The 22,073-nt window shown below is 42.4% G+C and overlaps 2 protein-coding genes across 5 annotated transcripts in view; one reads left to right on the top strand and one right to left on the bottom strand.

The window, feature by feature from the left end:
- The window catches only part of LOC128373814 (cytoplasmic dynein 1 intermediate chain 1), a 50,574-nt gene extending 30,856 nt beyond the window's left edge, over window positions 1–19,718 (top strand). For all 4 annotated transcript variants that reach the window (XM_053334013.1, XM_053334014.1, XM_053334015.1 and 1 more), the window contains 7 exons: window positions 6,975–7,121; window positions 8,119–8,232; window positions 8,438–8,571; window positions 9,797–9,941; window positions 14,447–14,587; window positions 17,388–17,513; window positions 19,608–19,718. In XM_053334013.1, the coding sequence (XP_053189988.1) occupies window positions 6,975–7,121; window positions 8,119–8,232; window positions 8,438–8,571; window positions 9,797–9,941; window positions 14,447–14,587; window positions 17,388–17,513; window positions 19,608–19,718 (918 nt within the window). The remainder of the gene's footprint in view (window positions 1–6,974; window positions 7,122–8,118; window positions 8,233–8,437; window positions 8,572–9,796; window positions 9,942–14,446; window positions 14,588–17,387; window positions 17,514–19,607) is intronic.
- Window positions 19,719–21,443: 1,725 nt separating this feature from the next.
- The window catches only part of LOC128373916 (electrogenic aspartate/glutamate antiporter SLC25A13, mitochondrial), a 45,911-nt gene continuing 45,281 nt past the window's right edge, over window positions 21,444–22,073 (bottom strand). The window contains exon 18 of the mRNA XM_053334112.1: window positions 21,444–21,627. Coding sequence (XP_053190087.1) covers window positions 21,444–21,627 — 184 coding nt within the window. The remainder of the gene's footprint in view (window positions 21,628–22,073) is intronic.

Below are 22,073 nucleotides of genomic sequence, written 5' to 3' on the forward strand. Positions count from 1 at the left end.
TTAACCTCTGTGCCGGTACTACTGCCAACAGTTTGGCATATTTTCTTAAATGGTAAAAAAAATGTTTATACTCACAAAAATAAGGTATCAATTCAGATGCTGTATTTGCATTTAAATTGCCCATGTTTAAAGAATAATCAGCTCTATTTCAGCTCCAAGTGGTCAATGGGAATTAAGATTTTAGGAGCTGAAATGTTATCTGAAATCATTCAGTTACCACTGAAGTTTGGTAAATACATCAGTATCAATTTAAAAGTAAAATTCTGTAATTTTGTTTGAAGAAACTGACCTGAAAGCATCAGTTTCATATCAAATAAGAGTATGGTTGAACTGAACAGTCATCATATTTACAACACAAATCCTACTCTCAAGCAACAAGCTGGCAAAACTGAAAATATGAGTCAGGCAAACAAACAAGATATGGAAAATAAAGGGAAAGGAGCTCTGGTAGGGAGAGAGAGAGAAAGGCCTGTTTGTGTTCCCGGGAGCCTTCTCCTCATGCTTTCGCTCAAGTCAAGCCCTCATTCTTTGCCTGGTGAAATAGACACTCGGCTTGGTATTTCTCTCTCTTTGCCAGAAACCACAGAGTGACAAAATCCGTGGGGTGTCATAAACGAGCGAAGCCAGGGGGAGAAAGGGAGGAGAAAGGTGGTTGGGAAGGAGGAGGGTGGGGGGTTGGGGGGTTTGCGAAGCGGGGATGCAAGAGAAGACAGTCGGATCCATCTGGTCCTGATAAGGCAGAGTGGAAAACAGATGAGTGCGGTGAGTGAGGGAAGGTTGGGGAGGGGGGGCGGGGGGGATTGGGGGGCAGCAAGATGGAGCGTGGATCTACTTGGGAGGATATACTGTCTGGCAGGCCCTATCAGCCCCCCCCCGCCTCCCCTTTTCTTCTCTCCATGGCACTCTTGCGCCATTTCTGCCTTCCCAAGCTGACTTTAGCAACAGTTTGTTGCCCGAGGAAAGAAAGAAAGAGAGGAGGATGCAACAAAGGAGGGAGTGTTACCCTCTCTCTAGCTTTCTTTCTCTCTCTGTCATTCCTTCAAACCTCCCTAATCCCTCGCTGGGTGCCATCTTTCATCATGGCCTACCATGTGTGTATTATCCTCTACAGAACACTTCCCATTAATATAATAAGGGCTGCCAGAAGCACTTAGCCTTGTGAGCCTATGTGAGATATGGTAGATGATACTTTGTGTGTGTGTGTGTGTGTGTGTGTGTGTGTGTGTGTCTGTGTGTGAGTTTCTCCCTCATACACACACACACACACACACACACTGTAAACCTTGCTTGAGGAAAGAAATGGAATCTGCTGTTCTGTTCTGACTGCACGAGTGTCTCCTTGTAAAACTTCCACAATTTATCCTGGGCCCCATATACCGAAGTGACTCTCGCCGCTGTTTTTTCTTAGCTGTAGCTGTCACTCCCCACATCCTCTCTGTCTGTGCTGGCAGGAGATGACTTGGCAGGTGTCTGACCCATGCTGCATGCGAGATGAGAACCATCCACAGAGCCAGCCGGAGTTTGGAAATGAAATGTCAGGCTCGGTATCGAGTCAGACCTGATAAGGAGATGCAATCATAGCGGGAGTGTTCCCAACATGGTAGTTTTCTAGATGTTATTTAAACAGATGTGGCACTCGTTTGACTGGCATGTCCAGATGTGTGAATCTAGAAATTATGTTGAGCTGAATGGGAAGGAAGTAGAAAGTCTGCATTGTATTTGATTTAATATAGTAGCCCATTTTCAAGTCAGAAGAGAGCTCAAACATAACACAGCTCCCCATAATTCAGCTCTAAACTCTGTCCTTTATTTGCTACATGACATTCACATTGAGAAGCCGCTTTAAAGTGTTAACCAATTCCCCCTGAGCTTAAATCATAAACTTCCTTATTGTGCGGGACAAATTGATCTCATTTCAACGGCTAATGATATACAGTGCATTTAAATAGCATATAACTCCAGAACATATGTGCTGATGTGACATTTGATTAGAGGCATTTACAGAGATTGGCTTTTATTTTAAGTCCAAGTCGCTGCTGGCAGACACCTCAAAGTGCACGACAGGGACAAAGTCAGCTAATTTTCAGTAGCTCTCTCACTAAGCCTTACAGTATGATGGCATAACCTGTGGTTTCTCAAAGAGGGGATTCAGAGTTTAGTCAGGATTTTCCCTCTTAAGATGGGGACACTGATAGGGCTTAAGAGTTCAACTAACATATGGAGCAAATAGAAGGGTCTCTTGATTTGATTTGGCTTTTCTTTGTCATTACTTATGTGGGGTAGAGATGTTTATTTAGGGTGATAACTGCTGGAAGAATAATGAGAGAGTGGGGATGTTTTCGATTTTGTGTCTGTATATGCTTGTGGATTTGAGTTTGTAATCTTAATTTTTGATGGTGTTAATAGTGAAGTATGGTCACCTTGGTCTTTGCTGGAAAGATAAAAGAATCATATTTGTGAGGTAGTATACAGTCAGTGTTGTACTCTGGATTGTTCCAATTTGAGATATTTAAAACACAAATGAGAAATTGCACTTTTATAGGAGTCTTATGGTTGATTATTTTATGCAATTAAGTAAGCCTCAACAATATCAGCAACTATGGAGGAAAAAGCCAGGGCAGTTCGACCTTTTAGGAAATAAGCCTATTTGCTTTCTGCAGAAAATAATAAGATGATTGATACCATTCTCATAGCTGCAGGATAATATAAAGCTACTGTACAGCAGCTGAGGTGCTGGGTTTTAGAGGTGGTAGGCAAAATGTATTATCTTTGGAACAGAGCTAGTCTAGCTGTTCCCCTCCAGTTCTTATGCTAAACTAGGCTAAATGGCTCCTAGCTGTGCCTTGTAGTTAACCTTGTATTGAGCTCCTGTCTCTTGAACACCCCCTTCCCTATGAGCCCTCTCTGTTCTGATTGGCCAGCTTTTCAGAGGGCAGTAGTATCAGAGTCATGTGAAGTTACCATTGATGCAAACCCAACAATTCCTGCTTTACTGTTTAATATTAAAAGCTTTTAAATTACTAAATAATGGGAGACTTTTATTGTGAGGAATTTACAGGAAATGAATCATGTTCCTCACTGATTAGCGGGGCTCTGTTAGTGGAGCTAAAAGCCAGTCAAAACAACAACATATTGAGATATTTGGAGGTATTTATTCAGCAGATCAGTTAGAAATAACACAGGGAGGAATACTACAAGCAGGAACAGCAACAATGATGATGATGTTTGATGAAGAGCTGTAGATGACCAGCACACCTCCAACTACTTATTTTACTTTGCGTAATTGTGTTGTGTAATGGAAAAACACTCAAGGTTTTGCCAGCTTAACTTGAATCATTAATTGACAAGACCACCCCCAAAACAATGAGAAAGCACTATGGCCTTATAAAGAAATCTGTCACGAGCTGACATCAGTTGGGGCTGAATTAGAAAAAATGTTTAAAACCAAGAGTTCAGAGCAGTCTGAAGCCAGTCCTTTTTGCTCAAAGTGATTTCTTACATATGTTTACCTAAGTTTTTGACAATTTGGCCATGTTTAATATGAACAAGTTCCAAAACAAGGCTTCAACCTGCCCTGAATGCATCATTTGCAACGGGTTTTTTTACCGTGTCGATAAACTCCAGATTATTTGCTCATGTGCATAAATGGCTGTCTGTTCCGTAGCCTTTGTTGCTAATTAAGGCTGTAGATAATGTTTTTCTCTGTGTTGTCCACCATCACATTTCAGATCAGATATGACATGTGATGGTATGTATTTGAGAATTTGATATTTCAATTAAAAAATGAGGAAAAAGTAGTGAAACTCTACTACTATAGTTTGTTGGGCTCCTCAGGAAGGGGGCCTTAAAGCGAAAGGAGTTAAAATGCCTGTTTCAGACAAAGGCTGAACAGAGAGGCTGCAATCTGGGTTTGTATAAGTTAAGTAAAAAAGTTAAAAAAAAATAAAAATAAAAATATAGACCTGTAAATGTGCATAACATCTCCCCTTTTGGAATGTAGAATCATTAAGCTGTTTTTGATGTTTATGATTCTTTGGGTTTGGGTTTATTAGTCCACTGATGGAGTCTGGGGAAACAGACCTCAGACAGCAGCCTGTCAGACGACCACAAAGGGTAAAGGTCATCCCAAAATTCTGGGATATCAAAAGTGATGAAGTTCAAGGCCAAATCTGTTTGAGTTCTGTGTGTGAGTTAAAGGCTTGTTGTAGATTTACTCTTATAAAACCAAACCAAACCGTATAACCTTTTTATACTTTTAGACATTTTATTGTCTATACTTATAGGTCATGGTTAAAATTATAATTTAATTGTATTTGTGGTCGGACTATTAAATCTTATTTGCTAATTTGTGCTAATGAACCCAGATCCCTTTTCATCTGACTGTGTAAATAAACGTTTCGTAGAGTGCCTCCTTGCTGGCTTATGAGCGACTTTATTTTTACCACTGAAGTTCAGTTTATTTTGAGTCCTGACATCTGAAGCGACTACCGAGCCATTCCTCTGGAAGCCGTGACTCCTCAGAAGCAACAAAAAAGAGAGAAAAGAGTGTGCAGTGTTTTCTTTCCCTCTGGTTTGTTTTCCAGTCTCCTTTCAAAATGAACTGGGGTTTGGAGTTGGCTGCTTTGCACGTGGTGTGGTGGTAGGGATGGAGAGAGAGAAAAGGGGAGAGATGCAGGGACAGAAAATGCAAAGAGAAATGAAAAATAAGACAAATATTATTCTATTGCAGACTTGTAAGTTGTCTTAGTTCAGTAGTTTATATTCCCATTGATCCATTGTAATCCATTTTGATGCTGCCATAGCACGGTCAGGTTTCAGTGGTCAAAATGAATTGTTTTGTACTTCAGTGTATTAAACATCACAGCTGTTAATTAGTGATGTCTCTTTAGTCACATAACATTGGACAAATGTTAAACTCAGGACTCTCCCACAGTTTCCCATGTCATTGTAAAACATTTTCCTTCTGCTTCTTCATCTGAGTTTGTAACTTCGATCTATGGTGGATTATCACAACACAACATTAACCACTACCTGTTACCTGTGTCTGGGATAGAGACCTTGACAATCTCAGATTTTAATTGAATAACATATGAAGTAATGTTTTCTCCTCTTCCATGAACCTTGCTCATTAGCTGATGCATTTGAAGTTTGTACATAGAGTCTAAGTTCCACCAGACTTACTTACAGACAACTTAATAATAGTGATCTATGTGACAGGTGTTCCCATTCTGAACTAGGAAGTTACAAAGTGACCGCAGTGGCTGCTGTTTATTAAAAAGTTACATAACCTTACTTCATTACTGTCCACCATAGACACCCATGTTTTTGATTGTTGTTGCAGTGTTATTGATGTTCAACATTAAAAACACCTGTTTATTAGGGCTATAAATGTTCAAGTTTGGCTTGTTGTCAACCTGTGTTGCTTTTTCTAAACATGAGCACATGAGTGACTACCTACCTACCTACTAACATCTTGCTGGCAGTTGAAACATTATTTCTCCTTCCGTACAAAAATGGTAATAAGCATCAGTGTGTGTTTTTACAGGGAGTTCTGTGCTGGACATAGCAAGACTAGCAGTCTCCTTGTGTTTCCATTGTTTATGCTAAACTAATCAGCTGTTGGCTGTAGCTTAATATTAACAGACACATATGACAGTGGTCAAGAAAGCAAATATGCACATATCCCAAAATGTCAAACCATCCCTTTAAAGAAAGCATTCCTATGAGAGGATTCATGTAAGCTACAATTGTTTTACAGAAGGATTGTTAGAGTGGTTGTTAGATTAATCAAAAATGATATTGTAATATTTTTTTAATTTGAATTAAATGAATAAAAATCATATTCATTGTTATCTTATTGTCTATTAAACCACCTACAGATAAACTGTATCTGAAGCTGAAGTCCTCTAACTCTGTTACCGTTTGTATTGCACACTATACTGTACATGCATTCTGATAAATCTCACCATTATTGCCTTGTTCGTACAGTAATTGATTTGAGAGAACTCAAACACAGGACTGTTGTTCCAATAACAACATTTTCTAACAGACTGTTTTCAGGAACAGTAAAACTGCCAGGGACATTTTTTCTAACAAAATCTACAACCATATTAGGCAAGAGTGCTTTTTGCGAAATGCACCCTGCATGTATTTATAGTTTTGCTGTTTTTAATTGTGATGCGTGTCTTCAAGCTTCTCATTTAATGCTCTCTTGGCTCTGTCTTCCTTGTAAATTATTGTTCCTCTCAGCATGACTGTGCTGGTGTAGTAGATGCAAGGATGAATTTGTCAATGCATAACACCACTTGAACTTCTGTAGCGCTACGATGCTGAAACATTTTCTCATAACTCCTCAGCGTGATGCTTCAGTGGCTCTGGGTCAGGGAAAGCTAGCTGTTGCACGCAGAATCCCATATGGAACGAGCACTGAAGAGGAACCAAAACTCAATAAACACGGCAATGGGGAGGGGAGGGAGTTCAAGGGTGCGCTTGTCATGATGGAGGCTACAGTGAGCGCTCCAGTGGCTGCTGGGGTTTTGATGCTGTAATGTGAAACGGCTGGGGGAAAAGAGGACTACAATTCCCCTCTTTGTCTGGTCTCCACCCCAGCCTCACCCCTCTCTCCTCTCCTCAGCGGACCCTCACCATAGCCAAACTCATCATCTCCCCCCGCCGTCTATCTCCTCATGACTGCCACCCATCACGCACCCTTGATCACTCATTCTCACTCGCGCTCCATCTAGCGTTACCGCTTTCAGTTCATATCTTTGTTTGTTTTTGCTTTTTTTTCTCTCCATCTGCTGTTTTATCTCCACATTTCATCTGACCGCTCTCTTGCCGTCTTCCTCTTTCTGTCAGTTCATGATATTGCATCTTTTTCAGCTGCTTTCCCATGAAACATCCTCACACCAGAATAAAATGAAGTGATCTCTCATCCTCTCCTTTTTTTTCCCTCTCTCTTTCTCTCTCCTCAGTCTCCAGTAGTGTCTGTGGGATTCGCCAGGTTTCATCCCAACCTGGTGGTGGGGGGAACTTACTCGGGGCAGATCGTCCTGTGGGATAACCGCAGTCACCGTCGGACCCCTGTCCAGAGGACTCCCCTGTCTGCTGCTGCACACACCGTAGGGTTTGCTTCAGTATCAATATGACATATAATCTATGTTCTTTACAACTAAATGTGGGCCTGCAGTTTTTAAGAGTTGGTTTTAGAGCTAAAATCACAATTCTGATCGTTATATTTATTATATTCCATAGTCGAAATGATTCATTGCAATTGATAATGAAAACAATAATCAGTTGAAGCTCTGTTATGGTTAAAGTGCTATTAGCTAATTAGCTCTTACATGAAAAAGCTCTTAGTTGCAACAAAAACAAAAAAAAAATGTAATACAATGATTAATTAGCAACAAAGAATATTAAATAAACATCCTGATGAATCGATATTGAATTATAACACACCACATTCTGTTTCATAACTAAGCATTTTATTTTTTTACATGATAATGAATGAAACCCTGCAGCTTTGAGACTGATAATTCTCACAACACACACACACACACATGCACACACACACACTCACTCACTTACACACACTTGACTGGAGCAAAATCTAGACATAACTGAGAGGGCAGCTCAGTTAAGATGCACCAGTGAACTCACTGACCCTCAACAAATTACTGACTGGTATACACTAGCAATATGTTAAGACCCGGGGCCCGTTAATAATCACAGGTAGAGAAGGCATGTAGACACACAGACTGCTACATGCCATCCATGCTGTAGGTTTAAAGTGGCTGTGGACTCCAATAATGAGGCCGTCGCTCTTGTCCTCTCCAGTCAGTGAGTCCAGCCAGCTTAGCATGGTGCTGATTGCTGAAAGGATTCTTTGTGCGGCCCAGTACACAAATCAATTACTGCCCAGTAATGACATAATGGTTTCACACACTCCTGCGGATTTGCACTGCGGCACATGTCTCGAACGTAGAGTCATTTGAAAGGTGGCTGCACACTGGCATGTAAACTGTCTATGAGCCTGGCGCATATTTAAAATCTATTGTTATAATCTGTGTCTTTTTTTTTGACTTGGACTTGTGTGTGTGTGTGTGTGTTTGTGTGTAGCACCCTGTGTACTGTGTGAATGTGGTCGGCACGCAGAATGCCAACAACCTGATCACGGTGTCTACAGACGGCAGGATGTGCTCCTGGAGTCTGGACATGCTCTCCCAGCCTCAGGTACCCTACACACACACACACACCTGTGGCTCAAAATGTCAGTCCAGTGAAGAGTTTAAAATGACAAAACCTTTAATGACTCACTACTAGTGTAAATGATTTGTTAAGACGGAGAGTTTTAGTGTGGTTGGTTGTGTAATAACATGTTTCTGTGCGTCATTGTGTGTATTTCATATATGGACACACATTAATGCTGTGTGTGTAGGAGACCATGGAGCTGGTGTACAATAAATCCAAACCGGTGGCGGTGACAGGCATGGCTTTCCCCACGGGAGACGTTAACAATTATGTGGTGGGGAGTGAGGAGGGCACTGTGTACACTGCATCCAGACATGGCAGGTTGGTGGACACACACACACACACATGCATAAAAGATTGCAGAAAAATCGGAACATGATTGCATGATCATAGTGTTGACTGGTAATTTAAGCCTTATTGCAAAACATTGTCCAACTGTACTGTTTACATGATGCAGAGCAGAGGTTTTCACACTGTGTTTGAGTTGAAGGAGGGTGTGGAAGGAGAGACGTGAGGTCTGAGCCGCAATTTGCGTCAAAACTCATATTCCATTGAGTCATAACTCACTAAAATCTGAACACGCAGACAAGATGCACACATTTTTAGATGCAGCATGACTTAGACTTCCTTCCTCATCATCTCTCTCTCTCCCTATATATATATAGATATATGTATCTATACGCACTGCCAATAAATCTTCCTAAGTCCACAGAAAAAAAGACTCTTCGTGGCTTGCGTGAACATTTTCATGTTTTTAAGTTTTCTTGGGTGTCATGGTAATCAGTGACAGTTGGCTTTATATCCATGGACACATTGCAAACTGGAACTGATAATAGCTTAATTGGCATACATTTTACAGTGCCAATTTGCTCAAATGTAAACAAGTTGTAACCCACAACTAAGACACTGTAGTTCCCAAAAAATGAGAGCATGATTATCCTCTAAATTGAAATTAGACAAATAATAATAATAGGAGTGTCAAAATGCATTAATATTGACTTTTTCATGCAGCTCTATCAGTTATTACTAATGCTTAGAACTGACTTCCTCCTTTATATACAGATACATGCCCTTGGTTGAAAACAAGTGGACGTAAAGGCAAAAAACTGAATTCTTAAACTTTGAAATTGTGTATGGGGGGGGGGGGGGCGACAGTAGATCAGGGGTTCCTGGTGGGCACAGTTGTCTCAATTGTCTGATTGTGGGCTTGCAGTGTCAATCTTTGAAAACCCCTGATATAGAGTTATGACATCACTCATCAATAAGTCAGTAAATATACTTTTAGGAGGCCAATGAACACTGATATTAAAGCTGTGTGTTTATTTTTATATTATGTCCATTCAAGTGTGTTTTTTTTTCAAGTGAAATTGATTATTTTCCCTCAATTTAAGGAGTTAAACATTTACTACAGTGTCTATTGTTTGCATGAGCATTTCCACTGAGATGGAAACCACTCCACTTACATTTAAACAACTAAAGACCTTTAAAACCCTCCAGAACTGACTTTTGTAGTTATGGATGTCATACTTGTGTCGCCCCTCTCCAGTAAGGCAGGTATCTGTGAGATGTTCGAGGGCCACCAGGGGCCGGTGACAGGTATCAGCTGTCACAACGCAGTGGGCACCGTTGACTTTTCTCACCTTTTCATCACGTCGTCCTTTGACTGGACTGTCAAACTCTGGAGCACTAAGGTACAGTGTGTTTGTATGTGTTTGTGTGTGTGTGCTCGACAGAAAGAGAGAGAGAGAGGATGTGTGGGGGGTTGATTGTGGACTCAGAGGCTGCAAAGAGAAATGTGTTAGAGAGAGACTTTTTAGAAAATCTGTCTTTCTCTTAGTATTTGTGTGTGAGTGTGTAGGAGGGGTGGTGGTGGGTTGGGTGAGGTCTATTGCTCGGTGTATACATATATACGGTTATGCAATGCAATGTAAAGTTATACATTGTAAGTGTCTATGGAATCGGAATTGTTGTCAGTCACCTACCAGACTATTAGATACTTTGTATTAGTCGTCAGTCCTTTCAAAATTGTTGCACCTCTTCTGATAAATGACCAGAAATGTTTTCTTCAGTGTGCATGTGAAAGCACCTGTGTGTTTGTGTGTGTGCGTGCGTGCATGTATGTGTGTCTGTCTCTCACTCCCCCATTCCTGCGAAACAGAAATGCACTGATGGGACAGCGCTGCCCACCCGCCCGCAGGTGCACTCAGTGAATCTACCTCAGACACACTCTTAAAGGCGGGCGCTCCTCCTATCGCCGGTTTCTGAGTGACCTCGTCCACTCAGGGCATTTGTTCTCCTTTCAAACCGATGTGATGAATTCCATTTGGCAGCATTTTCAGCAGAGGTAAAAAAAAAAAGAAAAAAGAAAGAAAAACAGTCACTGTTACTGTCAAAGTGAGTGTCGGGAGACCAGACAAGTTAGCTAATACATTGAAAGGACACAGCGAGACACAGAGGAGTCAGCTCAGGTTCATTTGAGACTCTGCACAAGAATAAAGAATAAAGTCTGTCTAAGTCTCTCTGAGGTGAGGAGGATAAACATCCCACAACTCTCATAGCAGAAACAGGAGTCCAGGTGATGCAGACACAGGAGGCAGGGATGGAAAGAAAAAAAACTGGCGACAATAAAGCGGATGGAAGAGTCAGGAGGGGTGAGCAAGGGGGAAAAAGACAAAAAGAAATTTCAAGGTTAATATTGGAAAGTGATGCTAACATTGAAGGACAGAGGGATCAACATGACCAGGGCGTCTAACAGCAAACACAGCCAGAAATCAAAGAGAGCACTGTTCAGTATGAGGATAATACATAATGCATATTGCATAATACCTTCAACTTTATGCAAGATCCAGTTACAGTTTTCACTGTGTGACAGGCAGTAAAGCACTCTCAATTCTAGCTCGTGTTTGCATGCAGACACTCCATAAGTCTTGTGCGAAGAGTCCCGTGACACATATTAAAACATTTCTGCGGATTTTCATCAGTGGAGTGTGTTATTTTTCAGGATTTGGGAATTCCCTTTCCTTTGAGGGACACCACAGGAATGTGCGTCTGTCTCTTATCCCACATAACCCATATTTGTGTGTGGGCAGGCGGAATACCTGAGTGCGTGTGTGCATGTGTGTGCGCGCGCATGTGCAAACACAGACACACCGCACATGCCTCACGTACACCTTAGGCAAGCTGCCTTTGCTTACCTAAAGTCCCGTCGAGGGGTTTTGACTTCAACCCACCAATCACAGCCATCGCAAACTGTTGTAACATGCACACGCACACACACACACACACACACACACACACACACACACACACACACACACACACACACAGTTTCAAAGTGAATTCTCTTCACATTCACACGTTTTCCCCTCACGGTTCAAAAAGGCCGTCACACAGAAGTCTGCTGATGTTTTTACACTCAGCGGTGCAAATATTGTGGTTAGTGAAATCATTTAGTGTCGGCCAGAGTCTGAAGACGTCGCGACAGCTGGGAGTGGGTTTATGATTGTGCATAACTTGAACCATCTTGCTCTCTTGACCCCAAAACCAGCGTCTACTAAGTGATTGGATGAAGCATAATCATTCCACTTTTGCTCTCTTAAGAACTTAATTAAAGGGCTCGATCGCTGTCAGTTCAGGTGATTGTTAATGAGTGTGGATAATATTCCAGATGAGTGTCTGCACAGATTTGGAAAAGAGAAAATTAGATTGTAGTCTTCATCTCCAGTCGAGGGTTTTGCCCCATGTGCTCTTGTGAGACATTTCTAGTTAGAGGACATCTTCTTAATCACCTCGGGGTGTTGTTATTAAATCTGGTGTAAAGCTAATAAGCCAGCGTGATGTTTGTGATGCAGACACAGCTGAGAAGGGACCAGCGAAGACTCTTTGGATCTCTCTGCAAGGCACAGTGATGAGAGATTGAATTTGAAGTCGGGACACGCAGAAAAGTTAGTCATCTGTTCATCCATTTTTCTACACATGCTTAACTATTCAGAGTCATGGGCATACCGAGACATGATGTCAATAAATTGGCATTGCACTGTGATGTTTACAGTCAGTATCCAAGTGTATCAGTGATGCTTTTCCAGTTCAAACGCGCTAGAAGCTCCCCAGCACAGGAAAGATAATGACAGTTACTTCACTTGCGGCGCCACGAGGATTAAGCTTCATTTTCAGATTAGTTTTTAAGACTCGCTGCTGCAGATTATTTACTGAAATCACCTTCTGTAAGAATGGTAGATTACACTCAGACTACAGTAAAATAGTAGTTTAGATTTTGAACAGTCAGGAGACACAAGGAGGACTTTGTTCGTCTCATCCTGTCTCCCAAGTGATGTATCGCTTGAATTGTCGGAGCAAATAAGTGAAGGATTTCATAAATCAGTATAAATAATAAACTCGGGGTTACGAAACGCTGTAAAGTTAGTGGCTGAGTAAACGAGTGAAGACACGCGGACTAAAACAAGAAGACGGAGAGAGATTACATAAACAGGGATCACTCAGCTGTTCGAATGCTGAAAGCGTGAGATGGAGATAAATGACCTCTGCCGTCACCTCGCCGGCTGGTCCGATCAAGGCTCGAAATTGGCTCGGCTCTGTTCGTTCGCCGTCTGTCCGCAGGCATCGCAGCGTTTAAGAAAAACCGTGGAGTGGCAGATAACAGTGATGAGGGAAAAAAAGAAAAGGAATGAGAGAGAGACCACATTCTTTCATTTGCTCCTCCAGCCAACCTGTCTCCTCTCCACGACCCCGCCCACTCTACCTGTCAGGAATGCAGTTTGTGAGCGTTTGGAGTCCTAACAGCCGGTCTGAGGGATGGAGACAAACACATATATATTTGTATTAACCTTTATACACATTGTAGCAAGAAAAACAAACCTCTTGGATGAGTGGAGAGTCTGTACGAATTTAAATATTTATAGATACTTACTATTAGATTCTGATTTTTTCTTTTTTTTTGTAAAGGTACATTGAGATTACACCTCATTCATTTTGCTTTTTTCAGCAGCAGTGAGCTCAGGGTCAAAGGTCACTTTCGGCACAGTGTAGAACTGTCACCAATAAACACACAACATAGACACTAATAGTGGAGGTGTGTGCCGGTTACACTTCAGATTACCTTTACTCATAATTTAGACTAAACTGACTACTGATTTTTTTGTAATTGTCCTCACCATGCTCCTCTTGTCATGTGGTCTCCAGTTTACAAGAGTGGAGAATACAATTATTATATCAATATTAGCCAATCAGAATTAATAATAGAAAAAACACTAGTGTCTTTATTATATCGTTTGTCCACCAGAGAGCACTGACAAGTTTTTTTTCAGCTGTGAAATATACCCACTAAGTACACATCTTACAGCTTTTTGAAAAACAGATTTAAGAGATCCTTGTCAAAAATGTTTGTTTTATGGTCTACAACTGGTCTGCGTTTATGTAACACCTTTATCCAAAGTTCTTCAGAATTTGCCTCATTCACTCACGGCAGCGAGCATCTGGAACAATTTGGGATTTGGCGCTCAAGGACGCTTCCACATGTGGACAGGAGGGGTCAAACATGCGATCAATGGACGACCTGCTCTACCGGCTGAGCCACAGTCGCACCACGTGTGTTTTTGTCCATCTGTCACGATCACTTTTTTTTTTTTTTTTTTTTAACTGTCAAATGTCAATATCGGTCACCAAATATCCAGCTTCTGTCAGACTCCACACCCACATCCTAATTCCAGAGCGTCTTCCTCTCTGTCCACCCCTCCTCTTCCTCCTGTTTCCCATCCCTCTCTCTCTCTCTCTCTCTCTCTCTCTCTCCCTCTCTCTCTCTCTCTCTCTCAGACAGCTGTTGTGTTGAGGTTACAGTACACCTTGTGGAGGGGCCCTCCCTTTCATCTCTCCCAGCGGTTTTATGGCGCTGTGTGAATGTGCGAGGCTTTTTAATTAGGCTCTGCACCCAGACAGGCCCCAAGGCTGAGGCAGCGCCACTCTGTCTGAAGCTCGCTCACTCCCTCTCTCCATTCCTTCTCTCTCTCTCTCTCTCTCTCTCTCTCTCTCTCTCTCTCTCTCTCTTTCTCTCTGTCTTTCCTTTCTATCTCTAGTGTGTCATCTCCTATAATCCCTCACTCTCTCTCTCTCTCTCTCTCTCTCTCTCTCTCTCTCTACAGCTCTGCTTCACACCATCATAAACCTTTTCTTTGTCTTTCAGCACAACAAGCCTCTGTACTCTTTTGAGGACAACGCTGACTATGTGTATGACGTCATGTGGTCGCCCGTGCACCCTGCGCTGTTTGCTGCCGTGGACGGCATGGGCCGCCTGGACCTGTGGAACCTCAACAACGACACTGAGGTGTGTGTGTGTGTGTGTGTGTGTGTGTGTGTGTGTGTGTGCGTGTAAAGGTGGGTGAATAAAGGTCATCATGGGTGTGTTGTCTATGTCATCTCTTTGTGTGTTGATGTGTGTTTGGTGTCCTCAGGGCCTGTCGCTGGGCCTCAGCCGAACCACACAGCCAAACACCCAAGCCTTTCCCTCCCATAAATCGCACCCCTCCACCCCACCCCTTCTCACACACACACACAGACACACTCACACACACAGCCCCTCCACATCCCTTCCCTACACACACACACATACACACAGACAAGATTCAAGATTCCCCTGTGGGCGTTTCCCACAGCCCTCGCTTTAAATCAAACTTTGGTGACATCTCCTCATCCCCGGCTCCCATCCAGCCGTCCCGCCAAACATTCCTACAACCTCCGTCCAACGTTCAGGCAACCTCGGGACCCCACCATCCTGTCCCGTCCTCCTCCCACATTCTGTCCCATCAGTGAAGTGCGCACATGTGCAGGAGACCACGAGCAGCGAACCCCAGCCCTCACAGTCCGCAGTCCCATGCTGGAGTCAAAAGATGATTAAAAAAAGAAAGTTCAGGCCCGGGGTTGAGTTTCTCAGTGCTGCATTTATTTTGAGATGAGTACATTTGAGGTCAGTGAATGATAGATCATCTCACTCTTCAGTTCAGTGACATTCGCTTGTTTGCTTTCTTGCAGTGAGTTGGTGGAGTCGATTGATACTACTCTCAGGTCTGTACACTAAGCTGCAGTTGACTTAGCTTAGCACAAAGACTGAAAACAGAAGGAAACAGCTATCACTGTGTCCAAAGGTAATTCATTAACATGACAAATTGGTAGTTTTACTTCGGGTTACATGCCGAACTATTTCTTGGCCGGGAGCAGCCCATTCCTACAAACAGCTGCTAATGCTGACGCTAAGCTACTGTAAATGAATTGTCTGTCTCATATTTAGACAGGGAGACAGGAAAAGTGGCACGACTCTTCTCATCTAACTCAAGAAGATGAATAAGCCTGTTTCTCAAAGTTGAGCTAATCCGTTAAAGAAGAAAAAAGTTGCTCTTTAGTGAGGATATAACTTCAGCTGTGAGTATGGAAACCATACTTTATCACAGCTGAGATAGGGGGGAGTGGATACCGAACCTTTGATCACTCAGGTGAAAGCAGGGGATGAAAGGATACTCCATTCTCCGTCTCTCTTGGTTTCCATGGAGACAACACCCACAATGCCTTCAACCTTAATACAAGTCTGCATCTCTAGAAATATTCTCCCCTTTTCTCTCGTAATGCTCTTTCACTCTCATTCTCAGTTTCGTTCAGCCCCAAAGCATTGTACCCACACATGTACATTATGAATCATCTTATCTCCCAGGATTTTATGTTACATCCACTGCCTCATGTCGTCTTTTCTCTCTGTTACTGTTCCAACCTCAACACTCCACTCATCCTGTCTCTGACGCTGGGTCTTCCCTCTGCAGCAGGCACACAGATGACAAGTTTCCCATGGTCCCCCTCAACAGCGGCCTTTTCACCGACAGAGGAAGAGTTCATTACTGACGGTCTAACTCAGCTAACAATGTGCTTTATGAGAAACATTTGCTCAGACACACACACACACACACACACACACACACACACACACACACACACACAAACGGATGTACCCAACACATGCACCCACATTCACTCACACAGTCTAATAGCAACAGACGTCCATTGTTGCCATCATATTAAAAACACACAGTCATAACGACATTAACGGAGCAGTGTGGCGCGCCTGGTTCTCATTTCCAGCACACACACACACACAGACATATACAGCCAATTGAAAGCGCTCAGTTCAGATCAACACTGAGTGCTGGAAGCTAGCAGGCTAATGGCAGTCAGTCTGTGGTTAGCGCTGCTTTAAATACGCAGAAGCTCTGTGTGTGAGGCGACATGATGCCAAGGCCTCTGTCTCCACCGGTGACATGTGTCAGACTCGCCTGCCACATGTCAGCAACAGTTTATGGAAATGCTGCAGATGGTTTTAAGTTTTCAGAAAGGTGCAATACAGGCACTGGTGTTTACTAAGAACATCAGCTCACCCACAACAGCAAATACGAGCGCAGTCATTATACAGTAGGTGGCCTTGTGTGTCCACGTTTGAATGAGAAGTTGTAAATTTGACAGCTATGTTTGTCTAACCTCCAGAGTATTTGGATAAAGTTCCCTTTTTATGCAGTAAAATGTGATCTGTAAATTGGACGATAATGGCATAATGCTCCCTCACTCCAATAAACAGTGAGAAGAATAGCTGAAACTGCAGTAAGATCATTAAATAAAAAATAAATAAAGACTCAGGGGACCACGGTGTGAGTGTAAATCTTTATTTCAGTGGATTTTGTTTAAAAATGTAATATCCAGTGAATTTGTGTGGATGTTTTTGGATGCAAAGCAGCTATTAAAAAACACTTTTTTCCTGTAAGTGGCAGGCTGGGGGGTATCATTGTTTTTATGAATGCTTGAGAAGAGTTTATTAAGGTTTATGTGCATCGTTAAAGGAATCACATAGTATTTACACTTATTTTAAAAGTGAAACAATGTGCTGTTGGTCCTCTGGAAATTGCTCCTGAACAGGACTATCATATAGAAGGATCATATATCTCTATCTGTGATATGTTCCATTTACAGTAGATGTGTAATTTGCAGTTATGTAATCCAATCTACTGTATAGGTGGAAGTTGGCAAGTGTGAAAATTTTGCTGTGACATTTATTATTTATCGTTTTGTTTACTTGTTGAATCTTCCACCAGGTGCCAACTGCCAGCGTGACTATCGAAGGTGCCTCAGCGCTCAACAGGGTCCGCTGGTCATCAGGAGGGAAGGAGGTGGCTGTGGGTGACTCAGAGGGCCGAGTCTGGATCTATGATACTGGAGAGGTACCGATAACCATCATATACATACAATCCCTGTAAAGCACATTAAGTCTCTGAGCAGAATCTTTCACAGTAACCAGAAATAAGTGCAGAGCGAGCGCTCTGTGTTCTTAGGTATCATCTAATCAAAACAGAATAATACCTGTCACATTTTAAATAGTTTTGTTCTGAAGTGTTTCTCATATTAAGTTAATATTTTGGCAGCTTGCTCAGAATTTGCAAAAACACTCTTCTGAGAACATTGTTGTTAGATTTACTGTAAGCGCTGGGATGCATGGGACCGGTGGTTCTCGCGGGTGTAGTTTTCAAACAGTCAAGATTTAATTACACCCTCAGTGCCAAAAGCATGAGTGAACTACAATGATCAAAATTTATTGCACTGCTGCAATGAAGTCATACTACAATGGATTAAGAGATTTTAATATCTGAAATTTGAGTTACACTTCTTGTTAAGGGAAACTGTGCTGTAAATAAAACTGATTAAATCAGGATTTTACAAATATACACTTGCTGCATCTTCAAAGTACAAACTGCACTGTGCTCTTCATGTTTCATGTATATTTGGGCCACTGACTTTGGTGAAAGACATGTTCTATAGACTAGAAATATAAAGTGCTTTTTTCTCCTCAGTAAAACCTCCACATGCACCACCAACGACCATTTTAGGTCTTTTAACCCTGTATGTTTACCCAACTGTCAGCATTTCCATAGATGCATGTGTTTGATTTTTTTCTCCTTCTTTCTTGTCCATGTAAAATGGCCTCCACATGACTCTGCCATCACCACAAAGCGGCCAACCACCCTGCCTGAGCCTGTATGTCCTCTCATGTTCGGAGGGATCTTTGGGCTCTGGTTAGGATCCCCATGTGAGGGTGCGCTAGCCTAGCCACGCAGCTAAATTTAGCATCTTTTTTGTTGTGTGGTGAGTTGGAGAGCTCGGCTGAGCCGGTGGCCTCCACGCTGGGTTGATGGTAACGAAGAGTCATCAATAAAAGTGAGCGCGGTTGAAAGGTTTTACGACTCCAAAAAGGAGTGTGTGTGGTGGGGGTATTTACTTCACTAGAAACTCACCCCCGCATATACTGTAGCTAAAACCAGGAGCAGCATGTGAAGAAAGATGCCAACAATTCCATCCAGAGCGGTGCGGTCCCAACAGTAACCTTTGAGAAAGCTCCATAAAAGAAAAATACCAAACACATTATTATTTTACTCAGTACAAATTAGTTTAAGTAATTTATCAGCTGGGAGTAGAAATATTTTTATTATCTATCATATTTTTGTTCAGATAGCTGTTTGTGTGTGTGTGTGTGTGTGTGTGTGTGTGTCAAATCAAACTAGTTTTCATGTTTAAAGCGCCTAATCACAACAGAAGTTATCTCAGGGCTCTTTTCACAACAAGCAGATCTACACTGTACTCTTTATTTTACAGAGACAACATCCCCCCTTGAGCAGCAAGGAAAAGCTCTCCTTTAACAGGAAGAAACGTGAAGCAGAACTGGGCTCTAGGTGGGCAGCCATTTGCCTTGACCGGTTGGGTTGAGAGAGAAAGGAGAGACACAGAAAAGCACAGCAGCCACACAATATGTGGTTTAATGCTGTTCAATGACATGAAAATGTTTGGGGCTTGCTGCTTTTTAAAGCCTGACAACACAGAATCCAGCGTGTGTTTCTCCCACACGAGAGCCTCTTGTAGTCTGTTAAAGCACCGCTCATGCTGAAGCCACTCAGGCACCATATAGATGATGTTCTGGCAGAGCCCCCTGCTGTGGGGTCTGCCAGCTCTGTGGGGGGTTGGAGGGGTTCAAAATGGCTGCATCCCTCCTCCTGGTTCCTGTTTAATTACAGCCTGGCCATGCAAAGCGGTTGCAGACAGCTTGGATGGTGGCCCCGGCTCCTGTCCCATTCACTGAGACTCCCACAGTGCACGACAGTTGAAGAGGAACAACGTTGAGTTTGACAGGTCCTGTATTAGTTCAGTCGGTGCAGCTCACATCACTGTCCTCTGTGGCGTTGTTCATAGCCTTTATGTCTTCATGCTTCCTCAGAGGTGTTTTTCAGATCATGATGTACTCGTGTGTTTGTGATGTTTTCCTCCAGCTGTCGGTGGCCCACAGTGACGACTGGGCGCGCTTCGCCCGTACCCTGATGGAGATTCGTGCTAACCGGGCAGACGGCGAGGAGGAGGGGCCTATGGAGCTGGCTTCATAGACTCTGAACCAAAGTGGGGATGTGTGTGTATGTGTGTGTGTGTGTGTGTGGTGGGGGGGACTCAGATGCCTAGTGTGCTTTTATTGTTGTCACTATAGCATGTGCTTCTCACTCAGTTGTGTTTCTCCACCTCTCTGTTCATGTTTCTGTCTGATCCAAAACAAGGCAGAGCTTTTACTGTAAATGCAGACTGTCTATTAATGGCTGAGCTGTTGACTTCTACCCTTATTTATTTCTTCAACGACTTAAGGTGATGTGTTGCTTGCAACTCGTGAGCCTACAGTGAATAAAAGTGGCAGACTTATAGCCTTATGAAGATATGTGTACTGTAATGATGCTTTGCACTACTTGTAAAAACAAAGCAGGGTCCATAGATTAGTCATTGTATTCTTGTTTACAAAATGTCACTTTCTGTTGTACTTCTTTTCTCTGTATTCTGCCTGCATGCGACACATTCCTGAAATATTCCAGATGCATAAACATGGAGTCGATATGGTGACGTTATCACATATGGGGAGGGGGGGGTGTTGTGGCTGCTTTATGTCAGTGTTTCGAGGTGTCAGAAGTTGAATCAAGAATCAAGTGGACAAGGGCAGTTTTGGCACTTTGTCTCCTGTATATTCTTTCATGAACTGTAACAATGAACAAGAGGTATATTGTGATGCAGAGAGCTCGCTGTTAAACCTGCTATGTTTGCTATTAAAGCGTCGCTGATCAACTGTTGTTCTTGCTTTTAATTCATCTCAGAAAGCCCACATACACTCAGAAGATGATAACGTGAATAAAAACTCAAGCAGACATCCGCTTTACTAATATAAGTTTCTCTTTACTCTCAGTACACATGTTGCTGCCATACGTACAGTAAGGCACGATTATTACACACCATATGTAACTCCTACATTCTCTGCGCTGTACAGATTTAAATACTCGTTCGAGACACACTACCGAAGTGCAGTCGATGTCAGCTTTTCCTCTCAGACATTGACACACCTGCACACATTTAGACCTGAAACCAAACATCTTAGAACAGTAAACATTGTGTACAGTCAAGAGTGTTACAACTGTGTCTTTACATTCAAGGATTTTTTTTTTTGGTCATATATATTTGTTCGAATCAGCACACGATTGAAAGAGCAACTCAGGATCAAAATAGCCATATAGATATGAAAATATGTCTCTATTCCTCATTTATACAGAAGTGCCACGTGTACGATCAAAGACAGCTATATGATCATATGACAGATGTGCTTTTGAATATAAAGCAGTCAAAGGAAGACACCAGAGAGTTATTAGATATTCCTTCTTGAGGAAAAAAAAAAAGCAAGCAGTTAAGGTGTATTTCAACATCTGCCAGTCCTTCTGCTGCCTGTGTGCATATATACTGTACCAGTTGAACTGTATGAAAAACATAACTCAGTATAATGCAACTGAAAACAATGTCAATCAAAGGTGAATTAAAACAAATACTGCACAGATCCTACAAAGAGTTTCTCTTTGTGTCGCCTGTGTTATTTGGCTCACTATTGCATATGGTTTCATATAAACTAACATAAATGTATGTTAAGAGAAGACATAATAAATTATTTTAAATAGTTAACTTAAAACACTGGACTAGTTTGATGTCTTTCATTGCCTCATGTATGAAAAACATTCCCTCTTTCTACTTTTTCTCACTCAACCCCCCTCTCCTTGCCCCCCAATCTATGTCAAGACCAAGTGAGCGGTTCAGGGGGTGCTGGCGTTAGAGGGGTCCTCCGTCACCACTGTGTATCGAGGGAGATGGAGTCCAAACTTGCTCTCGATGCCAACGAACGTGGCCACGGCCAACCTGAAGCCTCCGATGTGGTCTGGGTTGGGCGCCGGCAGGCTGATCCGAGACTTGGGGGTGGGCTCTGAGCCAGCCGGTTTTCTGTGGTGTGGAGAGAGACAGAAAGAAAGAAAGAAAGAAAGAGAGACGGAGGAGAGAGCCAGAGGCATGGCGGGAAATGAGGGAGGAAGGAGTTGGAGGAAGGTGAGGAGCGGTGGAGGAAAAGAGATGAGTGTGAAACAACATAAACACAGCACAAGATGTTATGTTAACCGAATAGAGGAGAGAGTGAGTTTTATTATGATTATTAAAATCTTACATTTTACCGCAGAAATAAACATCTTCATAGAAAATCTTGAGTTGGACAGTTTGCATTTTTCCCACAAAGCAGAACTAAATCAAATCCCTCATTGATTTCACGCAATGCTCTGTGACTCGCTGCCAACACGGACAGCAAAGGAGCACAGATCAACTCCAAACCGCACCGAATATTCACTGGATCTGCCACTGATTTTGTTTCACTCACATAGAGAAAAGCAGCTACATGA

The sequence above is a fragment of the Scomber japonicus genome, chromosome 15 (assembly GCF_027409825.1).
Source record: "Scomber japonicus isolate fScoJap1 chromosome 15, fScoJap1.pri, whole genome shotgun sequence".
Taxonomy (NCBI): Eukaryota; Metazoa; Chordata; class Actinopteri; order Scombriformes; family Scombridae; genus Scomber; species Scomber japonicus.